The sequence below is a fragment of the Dreissena polymorpha genome, chromosome 5 (assembly GCF_020536995.1).
Source record: "Dreissena polymorpha isolate Duluth1 chromosome 5, UMN_Dpol_1.0, whole genome shotgun sequence".
Classification (NCBI taxonomy): Eukaryota; Metazoa; Mollusca; class Bivalvia; order Myida; family Dreissenidae; genus Dreissena; species Dreissena polymorpha.
The window spans coordinates 109,300,265-109,328,166 of NC_068359.1; the positions used below are offsets into that span (position 1 = coordinate 109,300,265).

Consider the following 27,902-nt stretch of genomic DNA (forward strand, 5'->3'; position numbering starts at 1 on the left):
GCAATATTCTCAATATGTTCACATGTGAGCTGATGACAATGTTGGTGTTTATGGATGATGAGCTGATGTCAGTTGTTGGTCTGTATGGTTGCAGGGCAGATGAGTACGGTCCAGGCAGCCCCTTTATGGAGGATGACTCGTATGAGCGCCAGCTGCAGGAGTACCGCCAGGAGCGGTCTCATAGTCCCAGTGGCTTTGAGGAACCCTTCGAGCAGCGTGGGTCACAGACCGGCCACGAGTTTGACCCCTTCAACCCACCTGCTAGACTAACCACCTACAGGAGTCCCAGCCCGAGCTCGGATAGTTATGTTGGTGTGCCAGTGAACAGTGAGACAGAATATAAAGCGTACAAGACTCGAACTCCTAGTGATGAACTGCAGTACTATAAGGAGAATTTTTACGACAGGAGTCGATCTAGGGATCGTTCTCATAGTAGTGAAAGTGAACAACGGTATAGAGTTCAAAATGACTTGTTACGAAGGCGAAGTAGGAGCAGGTCTCCTTTAAAGAAAGTGAATCAAAGAACTCGAGATTTACCCATATCATACAGATCTCACTCCCCACCTACCCCGACGGACGACGAACCATATTTAAATAGTGATAACAGTCCATCAGACTTTGACAGTGCGTACAGGAAATATGAAATGTTTCATAAAAGACCTAGTTCTAGTAGCCTGGATGCAGAGCGTAAGAGTGGTGTGTTACTAAATACAGGACTACGTAAAGAAATAGAATCTAAATCTGAAGAACGTTCTGGTCGAAAGCGATCGTACGACCAGGTATCGCCAAGGCTTGAAAGGCAGCATAGTCGTGGAAGTAGAGCAGACTCTTTATATGAACATGATCGTGATAAAAATGCTAAGGACTTGCTAAATAAAGTAGCAAGACTTAGATCGGAGCTTAATGAACGAACTGGAGTAAAGGACAGCCCAACATCAGGTAGTTCTTCTAGTGATAATATAGACCCATCTACCCTTACTGAAGCTGAGTTGTATAAGCTTCAACGTGAAAAGAACAAATTATTACAAAGGCTGAATAAAGTGGATGGATACAGTGACAGTGATAGTGACTCTCAGTTTACCTCTAGTAAAAAGATGCGATTGGATGTAAAATATTCAGACTCATTGTCAAAACAAGAAATTAAAGAGAAACTTAAAAGGTTGGATGAGAAAAACGCGAGGAAAAAAGAACTCAGGGATTTAAAGAAGTCTAAATCACAGGGTGATGGTAGAAAAGATTTGGATTATAGTGAAGATGAAAGCTATAACTCTCCAGGATTTATGCCAACTAAACGGAGAAAGGTAGAAAGTGAAAGTGATAAACGAAGAGGATCTTATCTTTCAAGAACTGAAGAGGGCCACAGGTTTAGTAGCGATGATGAAAAGGAGCACATGGATATAGGGCAAAAACAAACAAGTGCTCAAGGAGACACATACTCGAGTTCTAAGTCACGATCTATATCAAGTTTGGAGGCCCGTCTCCAAAGTGACGTTTTTTCACATTCTAAAGAGGAATCCCGGCGCACTTCCTCAGGTAGTGACAATGTTAAAGATCAAAGTGATAACGGTCGAAGTCGACGAAGAAGAAAGGATAAGAAGGAACATCACATAACTCCATTAATTCCATTAGGAGATGATGACATGCCTGACCCCGAAGTTGCTGATCCCCGAGTACCCTCTATTAAAACCAATCGTCCTCTGGTTTTACCTTTGCCAGACTTTGCTCAATTTATACAGTTTTCACCTCTTCCTTCCCCTCGACATTCGCCTGAGCGCCATTACAGAGATCACCAAGCTGATAAATCCCAGCAGCAGCAACAGGCACGAGTCCACGGTGAGATGGGCTCAGATGATCAGTCTCCGTGTTTCTCCCCTCAGAGTAGCAGCAGTAAGACACATTCCCCATCCCAGTCACCCAGTGGCTCTGGATCAGATTCAAAGGGAAACACAAATTCAGAAAGTGGAAGTGGAGACGTGATTCCTGGCTTTCCTACTGAATCAGAACCTGTTGATCCTGATGAGACTAAGGCAGACAGTTTAGATTCAGCGTCAGTTCTGGACCCATCAAAAGTTCCTGAAGCGAAACCAGATGATAGTTTTTCAGATGACAATAATAGTGACTTGGATTTAAATTCAGACACTTTAGCTATTGAAGAGCGCATCAGATTGCTAGATGAGAAATGGAACAAAGCCCAGGCAGTTTCAGCCATAACACCCAAGTTGTTGCCAGATGTGGATAGCGTGGTGGGAAGCAACACGCCTGTCTCCTCTGTTTTATCTACATTGCCAACAACTGGACCTTTAACACCAGGTACACCAAGTCTGGCAGTTTCTTCCTTGTATTCCAAATACAAGATAAAAAAGCGAAATGATACATCGGGGTGTAGTTCAGAAAAGAATGAGCAGTCTGAAATAGTACAAACTGTTCTTTCCAAGTCCAGTATATTTGACCAGGACAGTAAAAGGCTTGGTCAGCTGAGTGACTCGTTGGATACCAAAGAGAGTGTAGGGCCGAATGGCAGCTCACCCAAGTTGTATAGTTCTTGGAGTAAGACTGATGTAAAGGAGAACCCGATGGTAACTGTACCAGGGTCACTCCTCGACAGGTTGGGACAAGGTAGTAATGGATCCTTTCCTACCTTATCTGTCAATTCAACGTTTCCTACTATTACCAATAATATTAATTTGATTAAATCAGGAATGAGTTCAAGTAACTTTGACATTTCTGAGAGTAATCTGTGTCATAAAGATTTAAGCACTACTATAAGTCCTCGTGATCCAAGAGCCAACAAACCAGTGTTAGATGAGGAGTTTACCAGTACAAATAATCAACAAGTTTCTATGGACCCAGACCATATTGCTTCAAAAATCAAGACTGCTGAACCTGCAAGAACATTTTTATCTTATTCAGTTAGTAATAATGAAGACTCATTAAACGTGTTGTCTACCAATTATATACCGGTGTTAAAAGAACAAAAAGATACATCTGAAATAGTACATACATTGGTTAAAAGTGAGAATATTAAAGACAAAGACCAGGGCATTACAAATAATGGACTAAGTGAAATGGAACTTCCCAGTGAAAGTTTAGTTAAAATGGAGAAGAGTTTGACTCCTATCTTAAAAACTGAAATTAAGCCAGAAATAACTGAGAGTGTCAATAACAAGAAGGTAGAAGAGAAAGATGTCAAGCGAAAAATTATCCCTGAAGATAAAGTAATTATTAAAGAATCTAAGGATGAATTGAATAAACAAAGCATTGAATTATGTAGGGAATTGACAACTGTAAAGCCAGATAAAGATAAGAAAGATTTAGAATTATTATCAGGAGCAGGTTCAGAAAGAATTAAACCAGAAATAATCACACCTGAACCAAAAATAAAAAGTATTCTTAAGAAATCTTCTGAAACTGAATTATCAGAGAAGTCAGAAGTAAAAGTGGAAACTAGCGAGGCTCTTGATAGTTTTTCAGTACAGTTGAATAAACTTGATCAAGAGAAACCCCAAGTAGGTAAATCTGAAAATGAAGAACCTGCACATAAGAAGTCTAAATCTTCCAAAGAAAAACGGCCAGAATCTAATCATAAAGATGAAAAACACAGGAAGAAAGATGTTGAAAAGAAAAGCAGCATTTCTTCACACAAATCCACAAGTTCAAAGACGGATGAGAAAAAAGACAAGCACAAGTCACATTCAAATAAAGAAAAGAAAGATTCTAAAGATTCTGATAAAACTGTTAAGGTTGAGAAGAAGGGATTGAAAGATGAAACTAAGAAAGAATTGAAAGATGAAGTTAAGAAGGAATTGAAAGATGAAACTAAGAAGTCGGAAAAGAAAGAAAAATCAGAGAAGACAGAAAAGACATCTTTAAAGGAAAGCACTGATAAAACTGTTAAAGATGTAACCAAAAAAGATGATTTTACCAAAAAAGATGATAAGGCTGAAAGCGTAATAGACAAAACTTCTGAAAGTAAAGATAAGAAAGACAAATCTTCAAAAAAAGAATACAAACATGACCGGCACAGTAATAAATCACCTGAAAAGAAGACTAAAAATCAAGGAGATATTAAAGATTCTTCAAAAGAAAAGCAAAAAGAATCCTCTCACAAAGACAAGGAAACATCCCAAAAAGACAATGAAACATCCCCAAAAGACAAGGAAACAACTCAAAAAGAAAGTGCAAGTACAACCATATCTTTAAAAGATACAGAAAAGGGAAAGTCTGAAAAAGAAATAAATGATAAAAAAACATCAGACTCCAAAAAGGAACATAAAAGTTCTTTTAAGAAGTCAAAAGAGGATTCTAGTAAACAATCCAAGGTAGAAGGCAAATCTGAAAGTTCAAAAAAGAAAGATGAACATGCAGATCAGAAAAAGGTCAAAGAAGAAAACAAAAAGTCAAAAGATGATCATAATGAGCACAAGAAAAAGGATGAAGCTTCTGATAGAAACAATAAAGACTCACCAGATAAGTCAAAAGATGTTAACAGAAAAGAAAGTGTAAATAAAAAAGATACTTCAGAGAAAACAAAAGATAAAGGAAGCAATGAAAGATGCAAAGAGGAAAAATACAAAAGCAAGGAAAAAGAAAATAAAGATAAAGATCCAGATCATTCAAAATCAAAATCTAAACCCTCTACTGACTCTTCAGATAAACACAAAGTGTCCTCAACTGATACAGAAGCTGATAAATCAAATGCAGATAAAGATGATGCTAAGAAAAGTGACCACACAAAATCAAGTGATAAGAAGAGTGTGGATTCTGAACTGATGAAATCTTCCACGGCCTCTTCAAAAACATCAAGCAATAGTCATGAAAAGTACAAATCTGGAAAAAGCAAATCAAGTGAAAATAAATCCTCCAAAGACAAAACACCAGATTCAAATAAAGGAAAGGAAAAGCAAATAAGAAAGAAAGAATCTCCTCCAACAGGTAATGGTGGCTTAACTGAAGAAGATCTTAAAATATTTGCACAGTTTTCTGAAGAGCCATACATGTCCATGTATGATAAAGTTAAAAGGAGATCAACTGAAAAGAAACTTCATTGTGAAAGAGAACAAGAGGAACAAAAGAAACTTTTGCATGAATATAAGAGAAACCAAAAGGGCAAGAACAACAGCCTAAGTGATATAACGGAAAGCAGTGAATTCAGTTCTGATGATGAGCATGAGAAACCGCCAAGTTTAAAGAAAAACAAAAGGTTTGTGTTATCATCTGGTGATAGTGAAAGTTCAACAGATCCAGGAGTTGAACCAGCCAAACCAGCTGCTAAAATAAAGACAGCTCATAAGAAACCTAAACGAATATTAGACATTTATTCATCAGATTCTGAAGAAGAAGAGATGTCTGGTAAGTCACCATCAAAGAAGACAGTGTTCAACAAGAAAAAGAAGCCGGAAGTTAGTAGAGACAGTGATCATAAATTTGATTTGGACAGTATAAGTGATTCTGATAATAAAACAAGCTCCACACAACAAGCGAAACCCAAGACAGTTGTTAAATCCAACAAGAAAAGTTCAAAATCAAACCCTGACCTGAAATCTAGGCCAAAACATGAAAAGAAAGATACTAAAGTAGTTACACCCAAGATACAAAGGAAAGACTTGAGCTTGAGCTTTAAAGATCTTTTCTCAGATGACTCTGATGATTGTTCTATGTCAGAATCTGACTGTGATAATATTCTCCTGTCATCTAAGGGACAGAAGTCTTCATTTCTTCCAAATTCTAAGCTTGATAAATCAACCAACAAGATACCACGAGGAAGCTCCATATACACCTCATCTGAAAGTGAAACAGAAGATGAGTTTAAGCCAATGTCTCCCCCTGTTCTCACCAAGAAACCTGAGAAGAAAACTCAGCAATTCAAAGAACCAGTTATTAAAGATACAGAAAGTGATTCGTTCCTGTCAGACCATGATAAGTTTGACAATAAAAAATCAAGAAATTTACATAAAAATGTATCCGATAGTTTTGATAGTGATGGGAATTCCTCAGATCATAGGATTTCGAAATATGACAAGAACAATATACTAGACAGCGATGTTAAAAAGAAATTGCATAAGAAACATTCCATGGAGATAAGTGATTTTACGAAGAAAAAGTCAGTTCCTGATATTGTTAGGGAGGATCACTCAGGGCATCCTTACCAAAATCTGGCTAAACTAGAAGTTGCAAAGGTGTATGCTGAGCTGGAAAATGACAAACTGCTTTCTAACTTGACCAACAAAGATAACCTTCCACCTGTTCTAACCAACATAAGTAAGGAGCCTTTGTTTAAGCTAGATATGGACTCTTTGAAACGTGATATTCCTAACATTAAAGATTTATCTACAGATCTGTTAGGAAAGAAAATCAAAAAGCACAAAAAGGAAAGCAAGAAAAAGAAGAAGGCAAAAGGAAAGGATAGCAGGGATTCTTCAAAGGATAGGCTTGACCAGTCTGGTAAAAGAATTGTTGAAAACGGTCCAGAATCTGTGTCATATAAACAAGATGATTGTTCAAGTTGGAAGCCTGATTCTGATGCAGAAAATATGGACTCCTCGAAGAGAAACGTTTTTGATGTTATTCAGTCAACAGAAGGGAAACAGTCCAGCATATCCCATGACAAAACTCAAGATGCAGAGCCTATAAAACAGACTCCAGATAAGCTGAAACATAGCAAAGTTTCAAACTATGATACACCTATGATGAAATCTGAATCATCGACAAAGAAAACTCATAAAGACAACAAAAAAGGTTTGGCTGATGTTTTTGATTTTAAGGATGATGATAATAGTGTTACACCAAAAGAATCTCATATGAAGAGTACTAAGACATCTGGTGAGGAATCTGTTAGGAAACATAACAGTAAATCTGACCCATCAGCTAAGAATAAGCCAATGGACAATGATGTTGAAGTGGAGTACAAACCTCAAGAGCAAGATTACAAAGATGATGACAATGTGTGCCCTGTGGTTGAGACCAGTGAGGTTGTAATTGAGCAAATCCTAGAAGAGCCAAGTGAGAAACACAAGACAAAGAAAAACAGAAGTCAGAAAAATAATAGCAGTAATGTGGGAGATATCATGCAAGAATCAGTTTGTTCCCAAGCAAAGGATAATCAAAGTGTTGAAACAGAGATTGTATCGTTTGACACCCCTGTATCTAATGAACAAGAGCTTGTTATTGATGAAGGTGTAAGTTTCCACGTTGAAGATGAGCCCAGCAAGGCAGCTGATGCGATTGAAAATGAAGAATGTGACGAGACTGCCAAGGCAGTAGAGAGCATACTTCTGGATGGGATCCCTGCTTACACAATCTCAGAACCTGTGGAGCCTACACCACAGCTGGACCAGAATTATCTTCAACCAGATTTTGCCCCTGGTCTACCTAATGCAGTTCCTCAGATTGGCACGGTAATTGAAACTAACACATTAAGCTCACCACAGAAGGGAAAGAAAGGAAAGCGAGGAAGAAAGCCCAAACCTGGTCAGGATGTGTTGATTTCTGAAAACTCAGGCAAACTACCAGAACTTAGTGATAATTCCTTTGCGTCTCTTCTGTCCAGTTCTGTTGATAATGATGACGATGATGATGACAGGTTGCAGATTGACTTTGATCCTCCAAAGCCTGAAATGAAACAAAAGAAGCCAAGGAAACCCAAACAAAATAAACCTGGGAAAATAGCAGATGCTGTAGCATTGGCTGCAGAAAGTAAACTTGATAGTCTTTTCTTCCCAAGAACACAGAACAAAGAGGGTGAATTGAATAGAGACTCCCTGAGCAGTGAAAGCTCTGAAATTGAGAGATCAAAACATGAAGATTTACTGTTCATGGATCGTGAAGATCAGCGCCATGATTCAGATATGATGTCACCAGATGAGAGGTCAACCTCAGATGACCTGACAAGTCCAACTGATAGCACCAAAGTGAAAGCTCGCAGAGGTCGCAAGCCAAAAAACCAGACAAATGTTTCAACAACAGCTAGAACCAATTCCCCAAGATCTGGGCGAACGCTGTCTCCTAGGTCACCTAGGAACATGGATCCAAGATCTCCAAAATCTGAACTTACTGAACCAAAGTTGAATGGTCCTAAGAGTTTATTTACTGATGAATCAAGTACTAAACTTGGTGGCAATGTCTTTGACTTTGATGAAAACGATACACCTTTAGCTGCTTCAAATGCTAATGCTGCTTCATCCAAACAGCGCAAGCCTTATCAGCGTAGAAAGAAGGGAGAAAATGCCATGCAGAGTCCAGACCGTGGCCTCTTCTCAAGTCCTGAGTACAAACCGGATGATAAGTTGTTGATTTCCAGTCCAGAATATAAGGCTGCAGTTAACATAGACAACAAATTTGAGAAGAAAGGCTTATTTTCTCCAAACCTCCCATCACAGGAACAAACTTATGAGGTGAAGGCAATGACTGAAGAAAAACAACCAGAGCCTTTGTTTAAGGCTTTCTTTGAAGGAAAAACAAAGACAGATGTCGAAAAGGTGAACCCATTACTTGCAAAGAAACAGAAAGAGGACAATGGCCAACTGATTATAAATCATGTTGATAAGACGATTGAGGATGTTGCAAAGGGATTGTTTGAGAGTACTGATGAAGAATGTGGAAATCATACAAGTGATCAGACATTAGCCCAGAGAAAGAGACAGAACAGAAAGAGCAAGGAGGAAGAGAGAGATCTCATCAAATCGCCTGGCATGAAGTCACCATTGAAGTCTCCAGTGGCCCGGTCTCCTCTGGGAAGTGTAAAGTCTCCAGGTGTGGGGATGATGCACAGTCCCCCTGGCATGCCTCCCTACCAGCCTCCCCTGGTGCTGCCTGGCATGGGTCTGCCCCAAACGCCTACACTCATGGCTCCAATTGGAGAACCACAGGTGGCTGGCCACATTCCAATGATGTCTCCACCTGCATCCTTGGGCCGTAACCCTGTCACATCAAGCATGCCTACAACACAGGAACCAAGTAAAATAGTGCCCTCCATTAGTCAGAATTCACCCAACAAGACAGCTGGCCAGATTCCTTTGTTATCTACAGTTCCACAGTCTCCTGCTAAGTCTTCTGCCATAAACACAATAGCACACGCTGTCAGTACCACGATAACTTCACCATCCACGTCTGTCTATTCATCAGCTGCAGATGTACATAGAAGTGACGTGTCATTTTCTGGTGGTGAGGTGTCTAAGAGCACACTTGCTGGACCTCCGATGTCAGGTATTACAGCCAGTACAGCAGCAGCCAGTGTAAGCTTGTCCACAGCATCTGCAGTGCCCCAGGGGACCACCACTCTGCCATCCCACTTGACACAGCTCCAGAAAAGGCAGCAACAGATGGAGAAACTGGCTCAAGAGAAACTGGAACAGGAGAAACTTTTACAGGAGAAGATGCAGTTAGAACAACAGAAGGCGATAGACCAACAGAAACAGGCAGAATTACAAAGAAAACAAGATCATCATATAAAACTGAAAGAACAGGAGCTAGAACATAAGAAGCAACTGGAAGAACAAAGTAAGCGGTTGCAGGAAGAGTTGAAGAACAAAGAGGAGATGTTGTTGAAACAGAAGCAGCAGTTGGCGATTGAGGAGCATTTCAAGATGCTTCAGCAGCATGAACACCTCCGCCAGCAGGCCATGCAGGGTGTGAGGCTGCCTGGCCAGCAGGGCCTCTTGTCCCCAGGGTCCCTCCAAGGCTCCCGGCCACAGATGCAGCCCTCCGTCAGCGACAAGATGCAGCAGAGACCCACAATTCCTGCCCACCACCCCATGCCGTCTGGAGGGCCATTTGGGCTGCACGGTCAGTTGCCCCCTGGCCTGCCTATCCGGCCAGGTCACTTCCCAGGTCACTTGACGCAGGCCCAGATCCATGCCATGCAGCAACACCTTGGCCAGGCTGACAAGGGGGTCACCAACGCGGACGTTCTTCAGAAACATCACCAGCTGCAGCAGCAGATGAAGGCTCAGGCTATGGCTGAACAGAAGGCCCAGATTGCCAAACAGCAGGCCCAACAGCAGGCCCAACAGCAGGCCCAACAGCAGGCCCAACAACAGGCACAACAACAGGCTCAGAGTCTTGCCAAACAGAACACACCACCAGGACCTGCTGGCCAGCCCAGCAAGAAACAGAACGATCCACAGGTACACATCTCTTCAGAAGTCTAAAAATTAAATTTATTGTTTTAGTTCTCAATGTGTTCAATGTTTATATGCAATGCATTTTTTTCAATATATTGGATATTTTTTACACGCTTTATGTATAACAGAAATCCATTATAAAAATAATTATACACTGGTATTTTTTTTATTAATGTATCCTGTAAATTTATGAAAAACTTTATTATAAATAATATAACATATTGACTGCATTGATTTCGCTACATCATTAAAACACACATTTAAACAGCTCTGTTAACCCTTTCTCCCATAAGAAGCAAGTGAAAATGGCTTATGAAACCAGCATAAAACCAGAACAACCTGAGAGCAACTCGCAGACTGTTCAGGTTTTATGCTGTTTGCTGCTAATCAGTAACTTAGGGTTGGAAATGAAGACTTTAAAATTTGAATCCAGTAAGAAAGGTCTTTACTTAAATGTAACTATTTAAGTGATTACAAATGCTTTAAAATACATATCTAAGTGGTTAAGTGTTAATGATTGTTTCTATTCAGACGCCAACCCATTCCCAGAAGGAGCCTCCCCTGCCAGGCAGTCAGGAGGCAGCCAACCAGCTGACTCAGCAGATCAAACAGCAGCTGGCACTCCAGGCCCAGCAGCAGCAGCAGCAGGTGGCCGCCCCACACAGCAATTGGCAGCTACACCATCCCATGGGGCCTGTGTCAGTGTCAGAGTCCCGGACCTCCATGCCAGGCCCTGTGCCCATCCTGGGCGGCAACCCACAGCAGGTGCAGAGAGTGTCCCCACACCCGCCCACCAAGTCCCCAACGGTGGCCCAGACTGCGCCCAACATGGTGCATGGGTTCTCACAGCACCAGACTGCCGCCCCCAGGGCCCCCAGTCCTGCTGTTGCCAAGGTGGAGCTTTGTTAGACTGATATGGTTGTTTTGACTTTCTTATGATACTGTGATTAATAATGACATGGCACTTATGGTATACTGAGAAAATTATTTATATTCCATATGTTTAGCTTGTATAACAACATTCAATTCCAGTGTTAAAGATGATATGTCTGAAATTTAATTTCAGAGTTTAGGTAAATTTGATAACTAAACGCTTGCCAATTTTAAAACAGTTCTGTAAAAATGTTGCTGATGTTTTTCAGACTGCAGAGAAGCCTGTAACCCAGGCTGGAAAGTGGCCGGGACAGAATAGCCCCGCCCCGCGCATGGGTCAGCCGGACACCAGACCACGGGGCCCAGAACCAGGGTCTACCAACACCATACAGGAAAACCTGCTATGGAGTATGTACACTAGTTGCATTTTCTTGTATAATCTTTTAAAATGTCCTTATAAGCTATCAAAGTTTTTGCTGGTTTAAAAGCCCATAAACCCTCAAAATCAACAAATATTTCGTACAATATTGTAAACACATAGAAAATCAATGTTCTTCATAGCAATAGCCAAAGTTTCAATGCTAGATGTGGTCTTGTAACGTAGATTTGCCAAGATACAAAATGCACTTTTTATGCCCCCCTTTGAAGAAGAGGGTTTATATTGTTTTGCACATGTTGGTCGGTCGGTCCGTCTGTTGGTCGGTCGGTCCGTCCACCGATGGTTTCTGGATGATAACTCAAGAAAGCTTAGGCCTAGGATCATGAAACTTCATAGGTACTTTGATCATGACTGGCAGATGACCCCTATTGATTTTCAGGTCACTAGGTCAAAGGTCAAGGTCACAGTGACTCGAAATAGTAAAATGGTTTCCGGATGATAACTCAATAATGCTTACGCCTCGGATCCTGAAACTTCATACGCACATTGATCATGACTTGCAGATGACGCGTAGTGATTTTTAGGTCACTAGGTCAAAGGTCAAGGTCACAGTGACTATATAGTAAAATGGTTTCCGGATGATTACTCAAGAATGCTAACGCCTAGGATCATGAAACTTCATAGGTACATTGATCATGACTGGCAGATGACCCCTATTAATTTTCAGGTCACTAGGTCAAAGGTCAAGGTCACAGTGACTCGAACAGTGAAATGGTTTCTGGATGATAACTCAAGAATGCTTATGACTAGGATCATGAAACTTCATAGGTACATTGATCATGACTGGCAGATGACCCCTATTGATTTTCAGGTCACTAGGTCAAAGGTCAAGGTCACAGTGACAAATAAAATATCCACACAATGGCTGCCACTACAACTGACAGCCCATATGGGGGGCATGAATGTTTTACAAACAGCCCTTGTTTGTTTTTTGCGTCACAATATATTCAATACATGTTCACATGTAAGTGTTTGTGTCTCATATAAATAGATGGAAAATTTAAAGGAATATATTGTACTGCAAAAAAATAGAAATAAGCATTATGTTTATTTTTTAATCTACGTTAACATACCACTTCTAGCATTGAAATTTAGGCTATTGCTATAAGGAACACCGATCTTTTATTGGTTAACTTTATTTTACGAAATATTTTGCAAAATATTCATTGATTTTTGAGTATTTATGATAATTTGAGTCTATGAACCTCAGAATGCTTTGAAGTTTTTTTAAGATACTTCTATGATCTTTATATAAATAGAATCATGTTGAATGTAACATTATTACACATGATTTCTGCTGCAGTGAACCAGTCTGGGACACCCATGCGTGCATTGCGGGCCCTGCCCACCCCTGGACTGGTAGCGGCCCCTCGCCCCGCCCATCAGCAGCCACCTTCAGCCCACCAGCAGCAGCCTGACCTCTCCGTGCCTCTGACACGTCCACCTGCAGACAGGCAGCCCACACCTGACAAGTTCTTGGTGCAACAGGTATGCACTGGGGCTAGGGCTCCATTCGAATGGCTTTATTATAAATAATTCTATTCTTGCCCAGAACACCATCAAATTGATCTTTGGTCTCGAACATTACACAGTACTTTATCTTTGACAAAATAATTTAACCAGTTAAGATATGGACCCGTAGTTTTTATAAAACTTCCTATATATCTATGCTTTAACCAGTTACAATTAATTATTCTATAAACCCAAAGATTACACAATTATGTCTCCCAATAAATTATAAACAGTTTGGATATGGACTCACACTTGACACTTTTTTCTGTCCCCTCTACAGGAGCTCCATCGACAGGAGCTGTTGAAGCAGCACCAGCAGGAGTTGCAGAGGCAGCAGCTGCGCGAGCAGGCTATCCATGCGCAGGCTCAAAAGGAGGTCCAGAACCACAAAGAGCGCGAGCTAGCTGAGAGCCTGGAGAGGGAGAAACGGGAGGCCCACGTCCAAGACCCGCGGCAGTCCCCGGCCATACGGGGCCTCAACTACCCGTTTGTGGAACCACGGCCGCCAAGTCCAAATGGTAAACATCCTATGAGTCCAGCCATTGATCCAAGGTTCCTGCAGCAGTTTGGAGGCCACCACCCAGCAGATCTGCGTCTGGGGTCGTCCCAGTCGAGCGCGTTCAGTCCCGCGTCGGGCCAAGGCTCGGACGCAGCGCACATGTGCACCCAGGCAGAGCTTCAGAGGCTGCAGCAAAACGGTCTTTTTAATGGCTACCCACCCCTACTGATGAGAGAGCAGCACCTGATGGCTGCCCATCCAGCCACGTTCATGCTGCCTGGACACCTGGCCCACTTTGCCCAGCAGTTGGAGCACCAGCACTTGGTGGACGGGCGGCCGCCTTCACGAGGCAACCTGCAGGGCCCCCCTCCCAACCAGCCTGTGCACACTGTGTCACCCAACCATCAGCACAATGCCCCAAGGCCTGCAGTGCTGGGACCGCCAAGTGCGCGGGACCCACACCCCGGCGACGGCAGTCTGCTAGGACTTCTACAGGTAAACAAACAAAACACTTTTACATTAACTTTTACATCGACACTATTTTGGGACAATCTTTAATTTCAATATTCCTTGACTTGTTTTGTACTGCTTTACTTTGTAAAACCCCTACATGTGAAGTTTTATTGGAGCACGTTAAACTCACTGTCAGATAGTTTGTTAAGTCAATCTGTGAGCTGCTAACAAATTTAAAAATGCAATAAAAAATTTAAAATTGGTGAACACCATGAAGTGGGGATGTACAAGACTTTGCCCATTTATCCACTGATACATGTATCTGATTCATTTGCCTTTAAGATAGCTGAGCTAATGTGTACATGTTAGGTTTGCGACGAAGCTTTAGTTTTTTTAAATTATCTTGGCAGTGATATTGATTTGTCTGATTGTGTCTTATATCACATGCTGATCTCTTGTCTATTCACAGAGGTACCCGGTGATGTGGCAGGGTGTGCTGGGCCTGAAGAATGACCAGTGTGTGGTACAGATGCACTTCATCTCTGGGTTCCAGCCCCTCGTCAAGATGTCCCTACCCCAGCAAGCCCCTGATGGCACGGTGCAGCCCCTTAGGATCGCACAAAGAATGAGGCTGGAACAGGCCCAGCTGGAGGGAGTGGAGAAACGCATGCAGGTGAGGGCTAGCTGGGAAGCTGCTAGATCAGTTTGAAATATGGTGTACAGAAAATAAAATAAAAATAGGTATTCACATAAGTCTGTCATTCAATGACATGCTGTTAGTCTGTCACACACTGACATGCCCTTAGTCTGTCATTCCATGACGTTCTGTTTGTCTGTCACTCACTGACATGCTGTTTGTCTGTCATTCAATGATCTTCTGTTTGTCTGTCACTCACTGACATGCTGTTTGTCTGTCATTCAATGACATGCTGTTAGTCTGTCATTCAATGACCTTCTGTTTGTCTGTCACTCACTTACATGCTGTTAGTCTGCATTTAATGACATCCTGTTTATCTGTCATTCACTTACATGCTGTTTGTGTGTTTGCCTCAGATGGACAAGGACTACTGTATGATGCTGGCCCTGCCGTGCGGCCGGGACCACACAGACATATACCAGCAGACTCGAGCCATGTCCACGGGATTCATCCAGTATCTGCAGCAGAAACAGGCAGCTGGCATTGTCAATGTGGCAGATCCAGGATCACAACAGGTCTGGACCCCCACACATTCTTGTACTTGCTCTAAATGGGCGCTAATTGGTTATTTTTGTTAATTATCATTCTTGAAGCCAGTTAGTATTGAACTTCACACTCATCCAAATCAACAATTCAACCAAACAAGTTCAAATTCATAAACTATTTCTTGAGACAAAGAAAATACTACAAGCATGCTTATAAAACCTAAAACCTAAGTGAGCCAGATTCAAAATTTACTTGTGCAGGACTTAAAAGCTTTTGTGAATTGCTATCACTGCCTTCATAATTATTATTTGTAAATATTACCTGTTTCCGTAGTTCTGGTAATATATTTAAAAAGAAGAAAAGGATTCATTCTTGTATATTGTAAATAGCTTTTAATAGCTCTTTGATACATTCTTCGTGGAATGCAGTTTTTACAAAGAATTTTTAAAAATTTGACCACTTGAAGAAATAATTCAAGATTGTTTTGTTCAATTTTCAATATGTTTTACTGTGTTTGATTTCAGCCTGCGTACGTTGTGCACATTTTCCCTCCATGCGAGTTCTCGCAGACCACTCTGTCTCGTCTCGGATTTGACCTGCTTTACCAAGTGAAAGACCTTGCCCACCTCATTGTTATCATAGCAACCGTCGCCTAGGCTACTGAGTGGGACATGACATACCTGGACATGGCTATAGAACTACATATACAATGACTTATTAACCAGTGAAGGAAATATATCCTATATAATTGGATGCACTATGATGTACATTGCGTATTGTGAGACACTCGTAAGTTCTACTGACACTGTATACAAAGGATTAACACAGATTGCTGAACGTTGTATTGGATTATCCTCTGACCTTTTTTGGAATTACTAACGTTGTTCCGTACTCGTGTTTATGGATGTAACTCTGTGTACCTTGCGTCAATGTTCAGTATTGTGATATAATATAGAATCCATAAAAAAAGAATAAAAATAGTAATGTGTGAAACAACATGCATACTTGAGAGTGCAGTGAGTGTTCCCTGCTAGTTAATGTGCTATTTGATATGAATATTATCGAAAGTGACGATTTACCCCATTTATTTGGAGATATATATAAGTGTGAATTTTCTGTTGTTACTGTTTATGGTTACTGATACCACGATGTTGAACAGTAGGCCAGGAACCAGCCTGTGCCGCTTGACCTTGGCGCACTGGTGTAGACCAGTGGTAGTCCTCGTACAGATCACTCCGGTAACGGAGTTACTAGAAGCATTTAACACTGGATCCTGTACAGTTGCCGTTCAGTAGTGCTGGTCACTTGGTATTCAAGTGACATTCATGGTTTTCATTTTATAGATTTCTATTTCATTTTGGACATGTTGTTATGTTTTTGTGTTTTTTTCTCCTTTTTTGAAATGTTTAAGGGCAGCTAGATAACCTTTCATGTTTCGGTGTATCATTTTCTTGTCCGTTGATGAGAAATTCTAGTGTGACTCCTATTGGAAAGTCTTGACATTTTTGTTGCTGATGTTTTAAGCATTGTGTGAAAACTAAACAAATAATTTTGCTTAAATTTTTCTCCTTCAAAATATGATTATATATATTGTTTTCTTTTCTAACGTCTGGACAATAGTACCAGGAAAGCTAGAAGTAGAAATCTCTTAACTAAATGTTGAGATTGATAACTAATTCTGACTAGATTAGGGCTCAATCTCCCTATTCAACTGTAAACTGGTCACCCCTCGCCCCAAACCTAGAACAGTATTAGTATCCACTAGTGGTGGATGCAGTGGGTGTCGTACCCACACTACATGTACATTCATGTAAACTCTGTGTGTCCTGTTAGAATGCCTGCCATATCAGCTTGTGAATGATACGTGTATTTGTTGTCTACAGTGCTTCGCTTTCTCTGTGTCCGTTTTCTTGTTTGTGTTTTTAGAAGTTGCCAACTGTATTTCATTCAGTTTGATCTTATGTAAACAGTGTATTTTTTATATAGATATTTGTGCAATTGTTAGAAATGATGGACAAATTTTTGATCTCAGACGTTGTTGTATGAGGTTGTGTGCTTGCATGTCTGGGAAACAGCTCTAGCTGACCGCTACAGCGACCTCTGACCACTACCACTGACCGGGCCTACTGTCCAGCTGTTACTGAGTTCCTGATACAAAGCCTGGTTTTGGGAATACTGGGCTTAATGCATTTGGGTCAAGTGACTGCACAGGCTAATCTGGGCTGACACTTTACACACTTTAATAACTCCCAGTTTCCCTGAATGAGGCGTATGTAATGGGTCTTAAACAGCAGGTATGGTGGGCCATACACAACCCAGAATTACTAGACATGTAACTAGTGGTAGTGGCATTTTAGTGTAAATGTTTGAAAAGTGCTATTGTAGTTTTAGTAAGTATAGTAGGAAACAAGCTGTGAAAACCTGTTTTACTTCAGGTTTCATGCTATTTGAAGCACATGTTTCATCAGAAATTAATATTTATTCACTTTGTTACTGAAACTTAACATTTCTGTTATCAAATCACTTTGTAATAGATTATTGTTAATAATACATTATAACATTAAATAATTCATTATCTTGTTACTAGGTTCTTTTGTATATTGTGCTGTACAGACTGTATATAACAAGTGTATAAATTGTAAATATTAAGTGGTTCCTGTATATAGCAGACAGCTTCTTGTGATTAGATTCCCATCTTTTGGGGATTCTTTTTGGAAAATATTTGGTTACTCTGGAAACATGTTTACGTATTTTGTTTTCGATAACAGAATATCTTATTACAATTGTTTGTTAGCAAAAATAACGGGACATTAGATGATAAAAATGTACAATTCTGAATATTATTATCTTGCATTGAATACAATTGTTGAAATTGATTTTGTGAAATACGTAAATATGTTGTCATAGTAACTATGTTACTTATCTTTCATGTTGGGGGCTCCTGTAGCCTCTTTATGTCTTTTGTCTCACTGAAGAAACTGATAATAAAATGTTAACAACATACTGCTTGTTTGTTCTAATTTCAAATATAAGTGTTGCATTTAATGGTAACCACGTCATTTGAACACGACCTGGATCTCGTTAAGATTCGAGATATAAAATGTGGCCTCTGAAGAGGCAACAAGCTAAAAGTTAATAATGCACATGACACTACCGACACCAAACATTGGGTGATCATTTGAGCTTACCTTGAACACTATGTGCTCATTTGAGCTAAAAAGGAAAAATTTGAAAATCTTTATTAAAGAAAGCGGTTGCTGGATTTCAAAATAGTTTTCACAAGGACGCTGCTGAGTTGACCCTCTACCAAAATAATTTTTGATTCTTTGATAATAATTAATTGCTGCAAGGTTGATAGGCACTTTTTAGGAAAAACCTCTTTACATGGTTATATTGCAACTATTGAAATCTTAAACTTCGAAACAGATAATTATATAAGATTTAAAAACCCTTTCACAAGAATGTTCCAAATATAGCTGCCACACATCACAACCCTTTCACAGGATTGTTCCAAATATAGATGCCACATCTCACAACATCGGATGTCAACAATGCAATTAAACTGTACAAAGGGTTTTGTGCAAACCTTTTACAAACAAGCAAATTCGTTGAAATGATATCCCCGCCAATACGCTTCTGGACACAAATGTGTTATATTTGACACTCAAAAAAGCATTTTTTCAAGATACAAAGGGCCATAACTCTGTTATTAACAGATGGTGTACAATGCCATTTGGGGTGCATCATCCTCTTTTATTTTATACTTTCCGGTGGTTTATAGAGAAATATCAGTGAATTAAAACTGATAATTTCACTGTTTCAAACAATGAAAATTATCAGTGAAAATTATCGATAATTTTCACTGTTTATTTTAAATGACGTCATTTTTTGGACGAAATGACGTCATTTTCCCAACGTAATTCTTTAGTTAAACTCTTTAACAATGTATATAAACTGTGAAATAAAGCATAAAATAAAAAGAAAATTTGTTGGGTTCGGTGGATTATCGATTTTAATTCACTCGTGATCATATAAAATGTATATTTTTACTCGTGGCTGTGCCACTCGTGAAAATATTATTTTCTATGATCACTCGTGAATTAAAATCGATAATCCACCGAATCCAACAAATATCCTCTATATCCACATATATGCTCATACCAAGTTTCAATGAAATCGGCCAGAGCACTTTCAAGATATCGCTCCGGACACACAAAAAAAGCATTTTTTCAAGATACAAAGGGCCATATCTCTGTTATTAACAGATTATGTACAATGCCATTTGGCGTGCATCATCCTCTTATCCATATATATATACTCATACCAAGTTTTAATGAAATCAGCCAAAGCACTTCCAAGATATGGCTCCAGACGGACGGAAAGACGGACGGACAACGCCAAAACAATAACCCTCCGCCTATGGCGGGGGATTACAAATGTTCAGCATGAACAACCCTCCTTAATAGATTGTTTAATGTAAACCACTGTTTACCTACCAATGTTATCACACTAAGAAATGAATTCATTAATGTGAAGTAACAACAAAAATGTGGAATTATAATATTATTTTATTCAACACTGGCACAAGGTTCATAAATAGGCATTGCAGATCTTTGGCTGCCATAGTTTCATATTTCAACAGGTACATGCTTATACTAAATAATATAAATGTCGACTTCTATACATATATTTTTAATAACATCAAAAACATGATAAAATAACAATATAATTGTAGATACTTTATACCCCTGCATACTCATTTGACAAAGTTGTTCCAACATGGCGACACCCCCTTTCAAAGTTTGTTTGTGGGTACATAACAACAATTTCATATGATATATCATCTGAAATAGTCAAATAACAATACTTTTTTTTAAATTTTGTTTAAATTGTTCACCTGAAACCGGAATGTAAAACATTTGTAGAGTGCTCAAACACTTAAAAGGTATGGTGTTTTTGTTCAGTTGAATAATAATTTCAGAGTGAAACAACATATTTGTAAAATAAAACATATATCCATCAATAGCTGTAATCAAGAAATAAACATTTATGAACATGGCTTAAAATCATTAACTGTAAGAAATACATTTAACATAAATTTCATGATATCGTAAGCATGCATATAAGCATCTTTCAGGGAATAACCATACAAAAAACTCCAATCCTTCTTTGTAAATATGTTTTAAAGCAAGTATCTATTTGGTCACTAAAATATAAAAATATAAAATACAATTGACATAATTGAGAGTTCTGTGAACACCCATATCAATCCCACCAGGGAACAGTCAAACTTTCCACAGAATTAAAAAGTAGCACATGTCTAGTGGGTTTGTTTTACTACCAACTCATAGAAGTTTATAAATAAGATTGGCAATAAAGTGATTGAGATTCTATGAATGTTGTAAACAGTTTTCTCCTGCCCATAACATGAATTTTGTGACCATTTGTCCACTGTCTGTTGTATAAATGTTGTAGCAAGTCATATACTGTCTATTCTGTTAATGTTGTAACAAGTCATATACTGTCTATTCTGTTAATGTTGTAGCAAGTCATATACTGTCTATTCTGTTAATGTTGTAACAAGTCATATACTGTCTATTCTGTTAATGTTGTAACAAGTCATCTACTGTCTATTTTCCAAAGAATGGTGGCAAAATACAGAAAAAACTCCAGCATAAAAACACATTACTCTTTTGAACAGAAATAACACCCCACAACAAAACTTAACACACTTTTGCTACATTACACATGTATTAAAATAAATAGAAAATAAAATCAATATAATTGCACTAATATTTGTGTTCTGCATGAGTGCTAATCATGTATAAGTAAGCATAAACAAGAGATGTGTTCGTCAGAAACACAATGCCCCCTATTGCGCCGCTTTGAAATAATTATTTTTTTACCTTTGACCGTGAAGGATGACCTTGACCTTGAACTTCCACCACTCAAAATGTGCAGCTTCATGAGAACGCCGCTTTGAAATTATTATTTATTTATTTTTGTTGACCTTTGACCTTGAAGGCTGACCTTGACCTTAAAGTTCCACCACTCAAAATGTGAAGCTTCATGAGATACACATGCATGTCAAATATCAAGTTACTATCTTCAATATTGAAAAAGTTATGGCCAATGTTAAAGTTTTCGGACGGACAGACGCCATATATTTGACATTTGACCTTGAAGGATGACCTTCACCTTCACCTTTCACCACTCAAAATGTTCAGCTCCATGAGATACACATGCATGCCAAATATCAAGTTGCTATCTTCAATAGTGAAAAAGTTATAGCCTATGTTAAAGTTTTGGACGGACGGAGAGACGCCATATATTAGACATTTGACCTTGATGGATGACCTTGACCTTGATCTTCCACCACTCAAAATGTGCAGCTTCATGAAATACACATGAATGCCAAATATCAAGTTTCTATCTTCAATAATGCAAAAGTTATGGCCAACATTAAAGTTTTTTTCCGGATGGACTGACAGACTGACACACACACATACTGACTGACGGACAGTTCAACTGCTATAGGCCACCCTACCGGGGGAATAAAAATCACATATACTACTATAAAAACTCATGGCCACGGCAGATCACGGAAATTAAGTTACTAAATGAGATACTAAAATAGCTGCATGCATGAATATATTTGAGCCCTGCTTCCGAAAACAGGGTTTAATGAATGCAGTACGCACAGGTTAATCATGGATGACACTTGAAAGTAGACCTGGATGATAGCTAAGAAGAGACTTCCTTTAAACAAAAATACCATAAAATCAGAAAGGGTCCTTCCTGATTAGCCTATGCAGACTTTACACACATGAATTAAGCTCCCTTTTCCCAAATCATGGCTCCTTATAAAAGGAAAATAAAAACAAATGCCTCATACATATGTGTCTTGTTCTGACAAAACTAGGCATAATTCATGTGCGTAAAGTGCCGTCCCAGATTAGCCTGTGCAGTCCGCACAGGCTAATCAGGGACAACACTTTCCGCTTTAATGGTATTTTTAGTTTAAAGGAAGTCCCTCCTTACACAAAATCAAGTTTAGGCGGAAAGTGTCGTCCTTGATTAGCCTGTGCACAGGCTTATCTGGGACGACACTTTACGAACATGCATTATGACCAGCTTTCACAGAACAAGACACATAAACAAGGCACGAGTGTTTCTTTTAAATGACAAAAATGAGTCAACACCTCAAATCAACAATAGTGCCTTTTGAATATACATTTGAACCACATGTTTATCTTGTATGAGTGCATGTGTTAAATTTGTTCAATAAATATGTATATTACAAGTATCCCTTTGTGTACTTATAAATTATATGTACTTCAGGATCTGACACATATTCAGTTAATTTTCTAAGTATGTATAATTGAAAGTTTAAGGAGCAAAAACATTTGTTTCAAGAACATGTACAAAACATGATACAAGTGTAAACAAAGTAATACAAATACATAATTATGCTTCTAACATTAAAATCCACAGCAACCATCACCATCAAGCGGGTATAGTATGTTACCGGTAAGCACAAGATTATGAAAGCTGTTGTATACTACAGTACCAGTATATATTTCTCTATAAACCACAGGAAAGCATAAAATAAAACAACATCATTTCACAGTATAACAATGAAAATTAGCGATACTTTTCACTTTTAATTTTATATTGTTTGAAACAATGAATTATCAGTTTTAATTCAATGATATTTCTTTTTAAACCACAGGAAAGCATAAAATAAAAGGCAGTATATTGACTGCAAGTATTTTAAAGCTTGTGCTTGACCTTAAAGAATGATATGATTTTTGGAATGGTTCTCATGCTTCCAAGAACAAAAGTAACATAACAGAACAGGATGATAGCATGAAAATACAGTACGATTGCAAAATGTAAACAAGCAAATTCATTGAATTGATATCCCCCGCCAATATATTCTGGACAAAAAAGTGTTATATTTGACACTCAAAAAAGCATTTTTTTCAAGATACAAAGGGCCATAACTCCGTTATTAACAGATGGGGTATAATGCCAATTTGCATGCATCATCCTCTTATCAATATATATATACTCATACCATGTTTCAATGAAATCCGCCAAAGCATTTCCAAGATATGGCTCCGGACACAAAAGTGCCGGACGCGCAGAAGCACGAAAAGACGGACGGACAACGCCAAAACAATAACTCTCCGCCTATGGCGGGGGATAATGAAGTTTTCTAAAAGCAGAATGAGATTCACAATAACAAACAACAAGAAGGCCATGATTGCTCATTTGAACAATGAGTTCTCTTGGCCTTGTTGTTGGAGAGATTTCTAGTTGTGTATAAAAATAGTATATAAAAAACATTTGGCCACTGAGGCATGATTTGAACAAACTTTGTAGAAGACCACTATATGATGTCGCACTCCAAATATTAAACCCTTGACACAACGATTTCATAGATTGTTTAAGTTTTAATCTATAAACCCTTTTTTATTTCTGGTGACCTACTAATGCAGCCGACTTGATTGATTTAACCCATATATGCCTAGTGGACTCTCCCATACTTCTAAATTGGATCAATTTATTTCCAAAATAAGGGATGTTTAGTATATTTATTTTTATATTTAGAATATTTCTTACAGAAATTACTTTAAGCGAACAGCTGGGTTTACGCTGTTTGCCAAGGCCTATTTTCTAGACGTTAGGCATAAATGGGTTAAACAATTTGAAAACGGGCCAACTAAGGTTCATTCTTGTTAAGTTTGTTTAATTCTGCCAAGCTATTAGAAATACAGTAGTTTAAATAAAGTGTATGCAATATGGACAAAAGGTGATCGCAAAAGCTAACCATGTGCATAGGTGTGCTAAAAACAGGACCAAAACTGTGTAAAACATAGACAACAACAACAATAACAGAGCAGATATTGATAAAACAACTTAGCAGAATTCTATGACAAGTTTCACAACTAGAAAACAATATAATATAAACATCAATCTTTTTTAAGGCAAACTGAATAGCCATTGAGGCAAAATCTACAGAATTTAAGAATGCAACTTTCAAATTGGAAAAATTTAAGATAGAAATTATCAATAAGAACAACTGCAGAGTGAAACAGCGACTAGCACAAACTTAACACAAAACATTATGACCATATGAATATCTCCGCTTTGAAGGGATGCTCTTTATGAATTTCATCAAATTCATATCATAAGTCCCTTTGATCTGACACAGAATCATAAAATTCATATAAAATGTCATACTATTAAACTCAATGTCTATAACTGTTTTACTAATTATTCGGAGTTCCATGTGCTTCCAATAGGGATGCAGCATATAATGTATCATACAATTTGGATCATTAAAGTCCAAGATTAAAGGCGGAAAGGCATTATTATTCAGGGGCAATAACTCCCTTTACAAGAACACCGCATTACAGGTGCCAACGCTCGGCTGCGGGTGCAGTTTTGAATAAATAAAAGCTTTCAGATTTTTTTTTTACTTTTTCTTTAGGTCACAGTGACCTTGACCTTTGACCTAGTGACCCAAAAATGAGTGTGGCATATAGAACTCATCAAGGTGCATCTACATATAAAGTTTCAAAGTTGTAGATGGAAGCACTTTGTTTTAGAGCCAATGTTCAAAACCTTCACAAAATGTTAAGGTTTTAGCACGACGCGGACGACACAACACAACATTGCTACCTTGGGTTTTCTCCGAAAACAGCCAAGCTAAAAATTAAAGCAGTGGAGGGAAAGGAAAATATTCAATCATTTGTAGAGATCCTGCACATCATGTTGTATCAAATATTAATCTTAAGTGTCTGGAATATCGCGAGGAAACGTAGAGAAGCATATTATAGAATACTTCACAGGGAAATAACATCCTGAAAAATATTTGAACGCAACAACCTGGCAATGATACAAATGTCCACCCTATAAGGATGCTGCGTACTGTGTTTCATCAAATTTGGATCATTAGTAACTGAGATCACACAATGACATAAACAGTGTGACAGATATAGCAGTTTGATAATCAAAAGGCAATAACGTTTTGAAAAATCCTTTGCCAAAATGACCTGACATGGATGTGCATCACCAAATTCAGATCATAAGTGTCAGAGATCTCACACGGAAGCGAAAAACCAGCATAATAATCAATAAGTAATTTAGTTCAAACCTTTTTATTTTAGCTCAACTGCATTTAAAATACTTTAAGTAGACCTTATCGAGTCTGTTTACTGGGCATTGAACCAGTACTTGGTGTCTTTGTGGGAGAACTAAAGAACGCTCCCACAGTGGGGATTGAACCCTGTGCCCTCCCTAGCTAGGCATTTTATATTTTATATTTTAAAAAATCCAACGGCAATAATTTAACCTGACAAGGACACTTATGTGGACCTTACACTGAAGCTCCATATCAAGTTTCATCAAATTTGGATCACTAGTGTCTGAGATGTCATGGCGACACAAAGTGAGACCGGCAAAAGGACGGACGGAAGGACTAAAAGATGCCTATCAAGGACAGAAATGATTATCAGAGAAATTCGTTCCAGAACTCAGACTGAAGGACCATGCAGCTTTAATATGCTCACCCGTTTTGGGGCATATAAACATGTGATACAATCTTATATAATCGTTTTAAAAATTATAAGCATTTTTTAACTTTAGGTTAGTAAAATTAATTGTTCAGGTCCTGTAGAATTTACCATTACATACATATTGTTTAACCCTTTCAGTGCAGGAACCGAATTTTGAAGGCCTGTGCAAACAGTTTGGATCCAGATGAGACGCCACAGAACGTGGCGTCTCATCAGGATCCAAACTGTTTGCTATTCTGATAGTATTCTTTGAAAAAAATGAAGAAAATTTTAAAAATTTAGCAGACGACATTTTAGCAGACGACAAATTTCCCAGCATGCAATTGTTTAAGGATTGGAAAGTAAATTATTAGCGAAAGTTGATCTTCTGACCATGGCTAGTGATCCTTGTGGTTGAATACCCAGAACATATTAATATTATAATAAATATCAACATAATTATGTTGTACAACCATAACAGTATACAAAATATACAGCCACAAATTCATTGACTCTGTAAAACTTCTGAAGAATCTGTAACGAAATATTGTCTGATTAGGTAGAAATCTCATCAGACATTTAGAATATTTGTCAAACAAACACATTTGTTTACATGAGACTTTTTCAAATTTCTTGTCAGGTATCGTGTCTGACAACACACAAACATCTGTCAGACATTTCAATTTTTTTGGCAGAGTTTCTGTCTTACAGATTGCAAGTCCATTAACTGTCCTAAAAAAAAGTGATTAATAAAAATTTCAGATCCAAATTGTCAAACTGTCTCTACAGGTAAAAACGTGCACAGGGGTTTTATGCACATCCCCTGACCACTGTATAGACTTCAACCAATACTAGGTCCCATCCTCTGGTAGCACCCATACAAATGAACCAAGACCAGGTGCCTTCCTCTGGTAGCACCCATACACATGAACCAAGACCAGGTGCCTTCTTCTGGTAGCACCCATACACATGAACCAATACCAGGTGCTTTCCTCTGGCAGCCCGATTTACACGACCTTGTGCTCCTCGTTTGGATTGTGTTCAATCTCGTAGTCCAGGTGCACAAAGGCCCTCTCCACCCTCTCAAACTTCTCCAGCTTCTGCTGCAGGGCCTCGCCGATGTTGTGCGCCATCTTGAGGGACATTTCCTCGGGCAACACGATGTCCACCTCCACCAGGAAGTTGTTGCCGTAGTGGAAGGCGCGCACCGTGTCGATGTATATGATCTCACGGTGGTGGTTCAGGCAGATCCACGTGATCTTGCTCAGGAAGTTCGGGTCTGCAGTGTGGCCAGTCAGCATCTTGATCTGTTCTGCAATACATCCATTAAATTAATAATGCAGTGATCAATTATTGATTGATGACCTCAAAATCTCAGTCATAAATGATATACTTACGATGTAAAGATAAATTAGTCAGCTATGACGCAAATTATGTACATCTTGACCTAAAAGTTACACACAATTAATTTATAAATGATATACTTAAAAAGAACATAAATAAGTATGAATGAAGGGAGAAAACTCCAAAGACAAGCACAAACTGTGAACCGCATCACAGAACAACATGGTTATTAAACATGAAATATTAGAAAAATATAACTAGGAATATATTTTAGAAAAAAGAGCACGCATAACGGGTGCCAACGCTGGGCTGCGGGTGCAGTTTACAATGCCGGATAAATGAAAGCTTGTCAGAAATTTTATTTTTAGAGGTCACAGTTACCTTGACCTTTGACCTAGTAAGCCCAAAATGGGTGTGGCATGTAGAACTCATCAAGGTGCATCTACATATGAAGTTTCAAAGTTGTAGGTGGAAACACTTTGATTTTAGAGCCAATGTAAAGGTTTTCAGCACAACGCGGACGTCGGATGACGAGCTGGCTACGACAATACCTCGGGTTTCCTCGGAAAACAGCTGAGCTAAAAATCATACTATGGCAAAACAGATCCCACACATAAGTATAGTAATTGGCTTAAGAAAATTAATGCACAATCGTAGAAAGAATGTAAGGAAACATGTAACAGCAAACATTAAACTAGTTTCATCCTACAAATAAATGAATTTTGAGAAGAAAGCTCAAGAGCCGCATATACTTAGCTTGACACCTAAATCTTTACACAACCCTATTTGTGGTATATACTTAGCTTTACACCTAAATCTTTACACAACCCTATTTGTGGTATATACTTAGCTTGACACCTAAATCTTTACACAACCCTATTTGTGGTATATACTTAGCTTGACACCTAAATCTTTA

The 27,902-nt window shown here is 38.7% G+C and overlaps 2 protein-coding genes across 5 annotated transcripts in view; one reads left to right on the top strand and one right to left on the bottom strand.

The window, feature by feature from the left end:
• LOC127830950 (msx2-interacting protein-like) overlaps positions 1–18,078 on the top strand; it is a 63,164-nt gene extending 45,086 nt beyond the window's left edge. Inside the window, exons 13-20 of the mRNA XM_052355893.1 lie at positions 95–10,121; positions 10,650–11,012; positions 11,261–11,399; positions 12,734–12,918; positions 13,223–13,936; positions 14,364–14,567; positions 14,948–15,106; positions 15,602–18,078. Coding sequence (XP_052211853.1) covers positions 95–10,121; positions 10,650–11,012; positions 11,261–11,399; positions 12,734–12,918; positions 13,223–13,936; positions 14,364–14,567; positions 14,948–15,106; positions 15,602–15,733 — 11,923 coding nt within the window. The 3' untranslated portion in view covers positions 15,734–18,078. The remainder of the gene's footprint in view (positions 1–94; positions 10,122–10,649; positions 11,013–11,260; positions 11,400–12,733; positions 12,919–13,222; positions 13,937–14,363; positions 14,568–14,947; positions 15,107–15,601) is intronic.
• A 1,551-nt stretch (positions 18,079–19,629) lies between these two features.
• Positions 19,630–27,902, bottom strand: part of LOC127830957 (uncharacterized) — a 40,748-nt gene continuing 32,475 nt past the window's right edge. For all 4 annotated transcript variants that reach the window (XM_052355908.1, XM_052355904.1, XM_052355906.1 and 1 more), the window contains exon 10: positions 19,630–26,954. In XM_052355908.1, the coding sequence (XP_052211868.1) occupies positions 26,650–26,954 (305 nt within the window). In that variant the 3' untranslated portion in view covers positions 19,630–26,649. The remainder of the gene's footprint in view (positions 26,955–27,902) is intronic.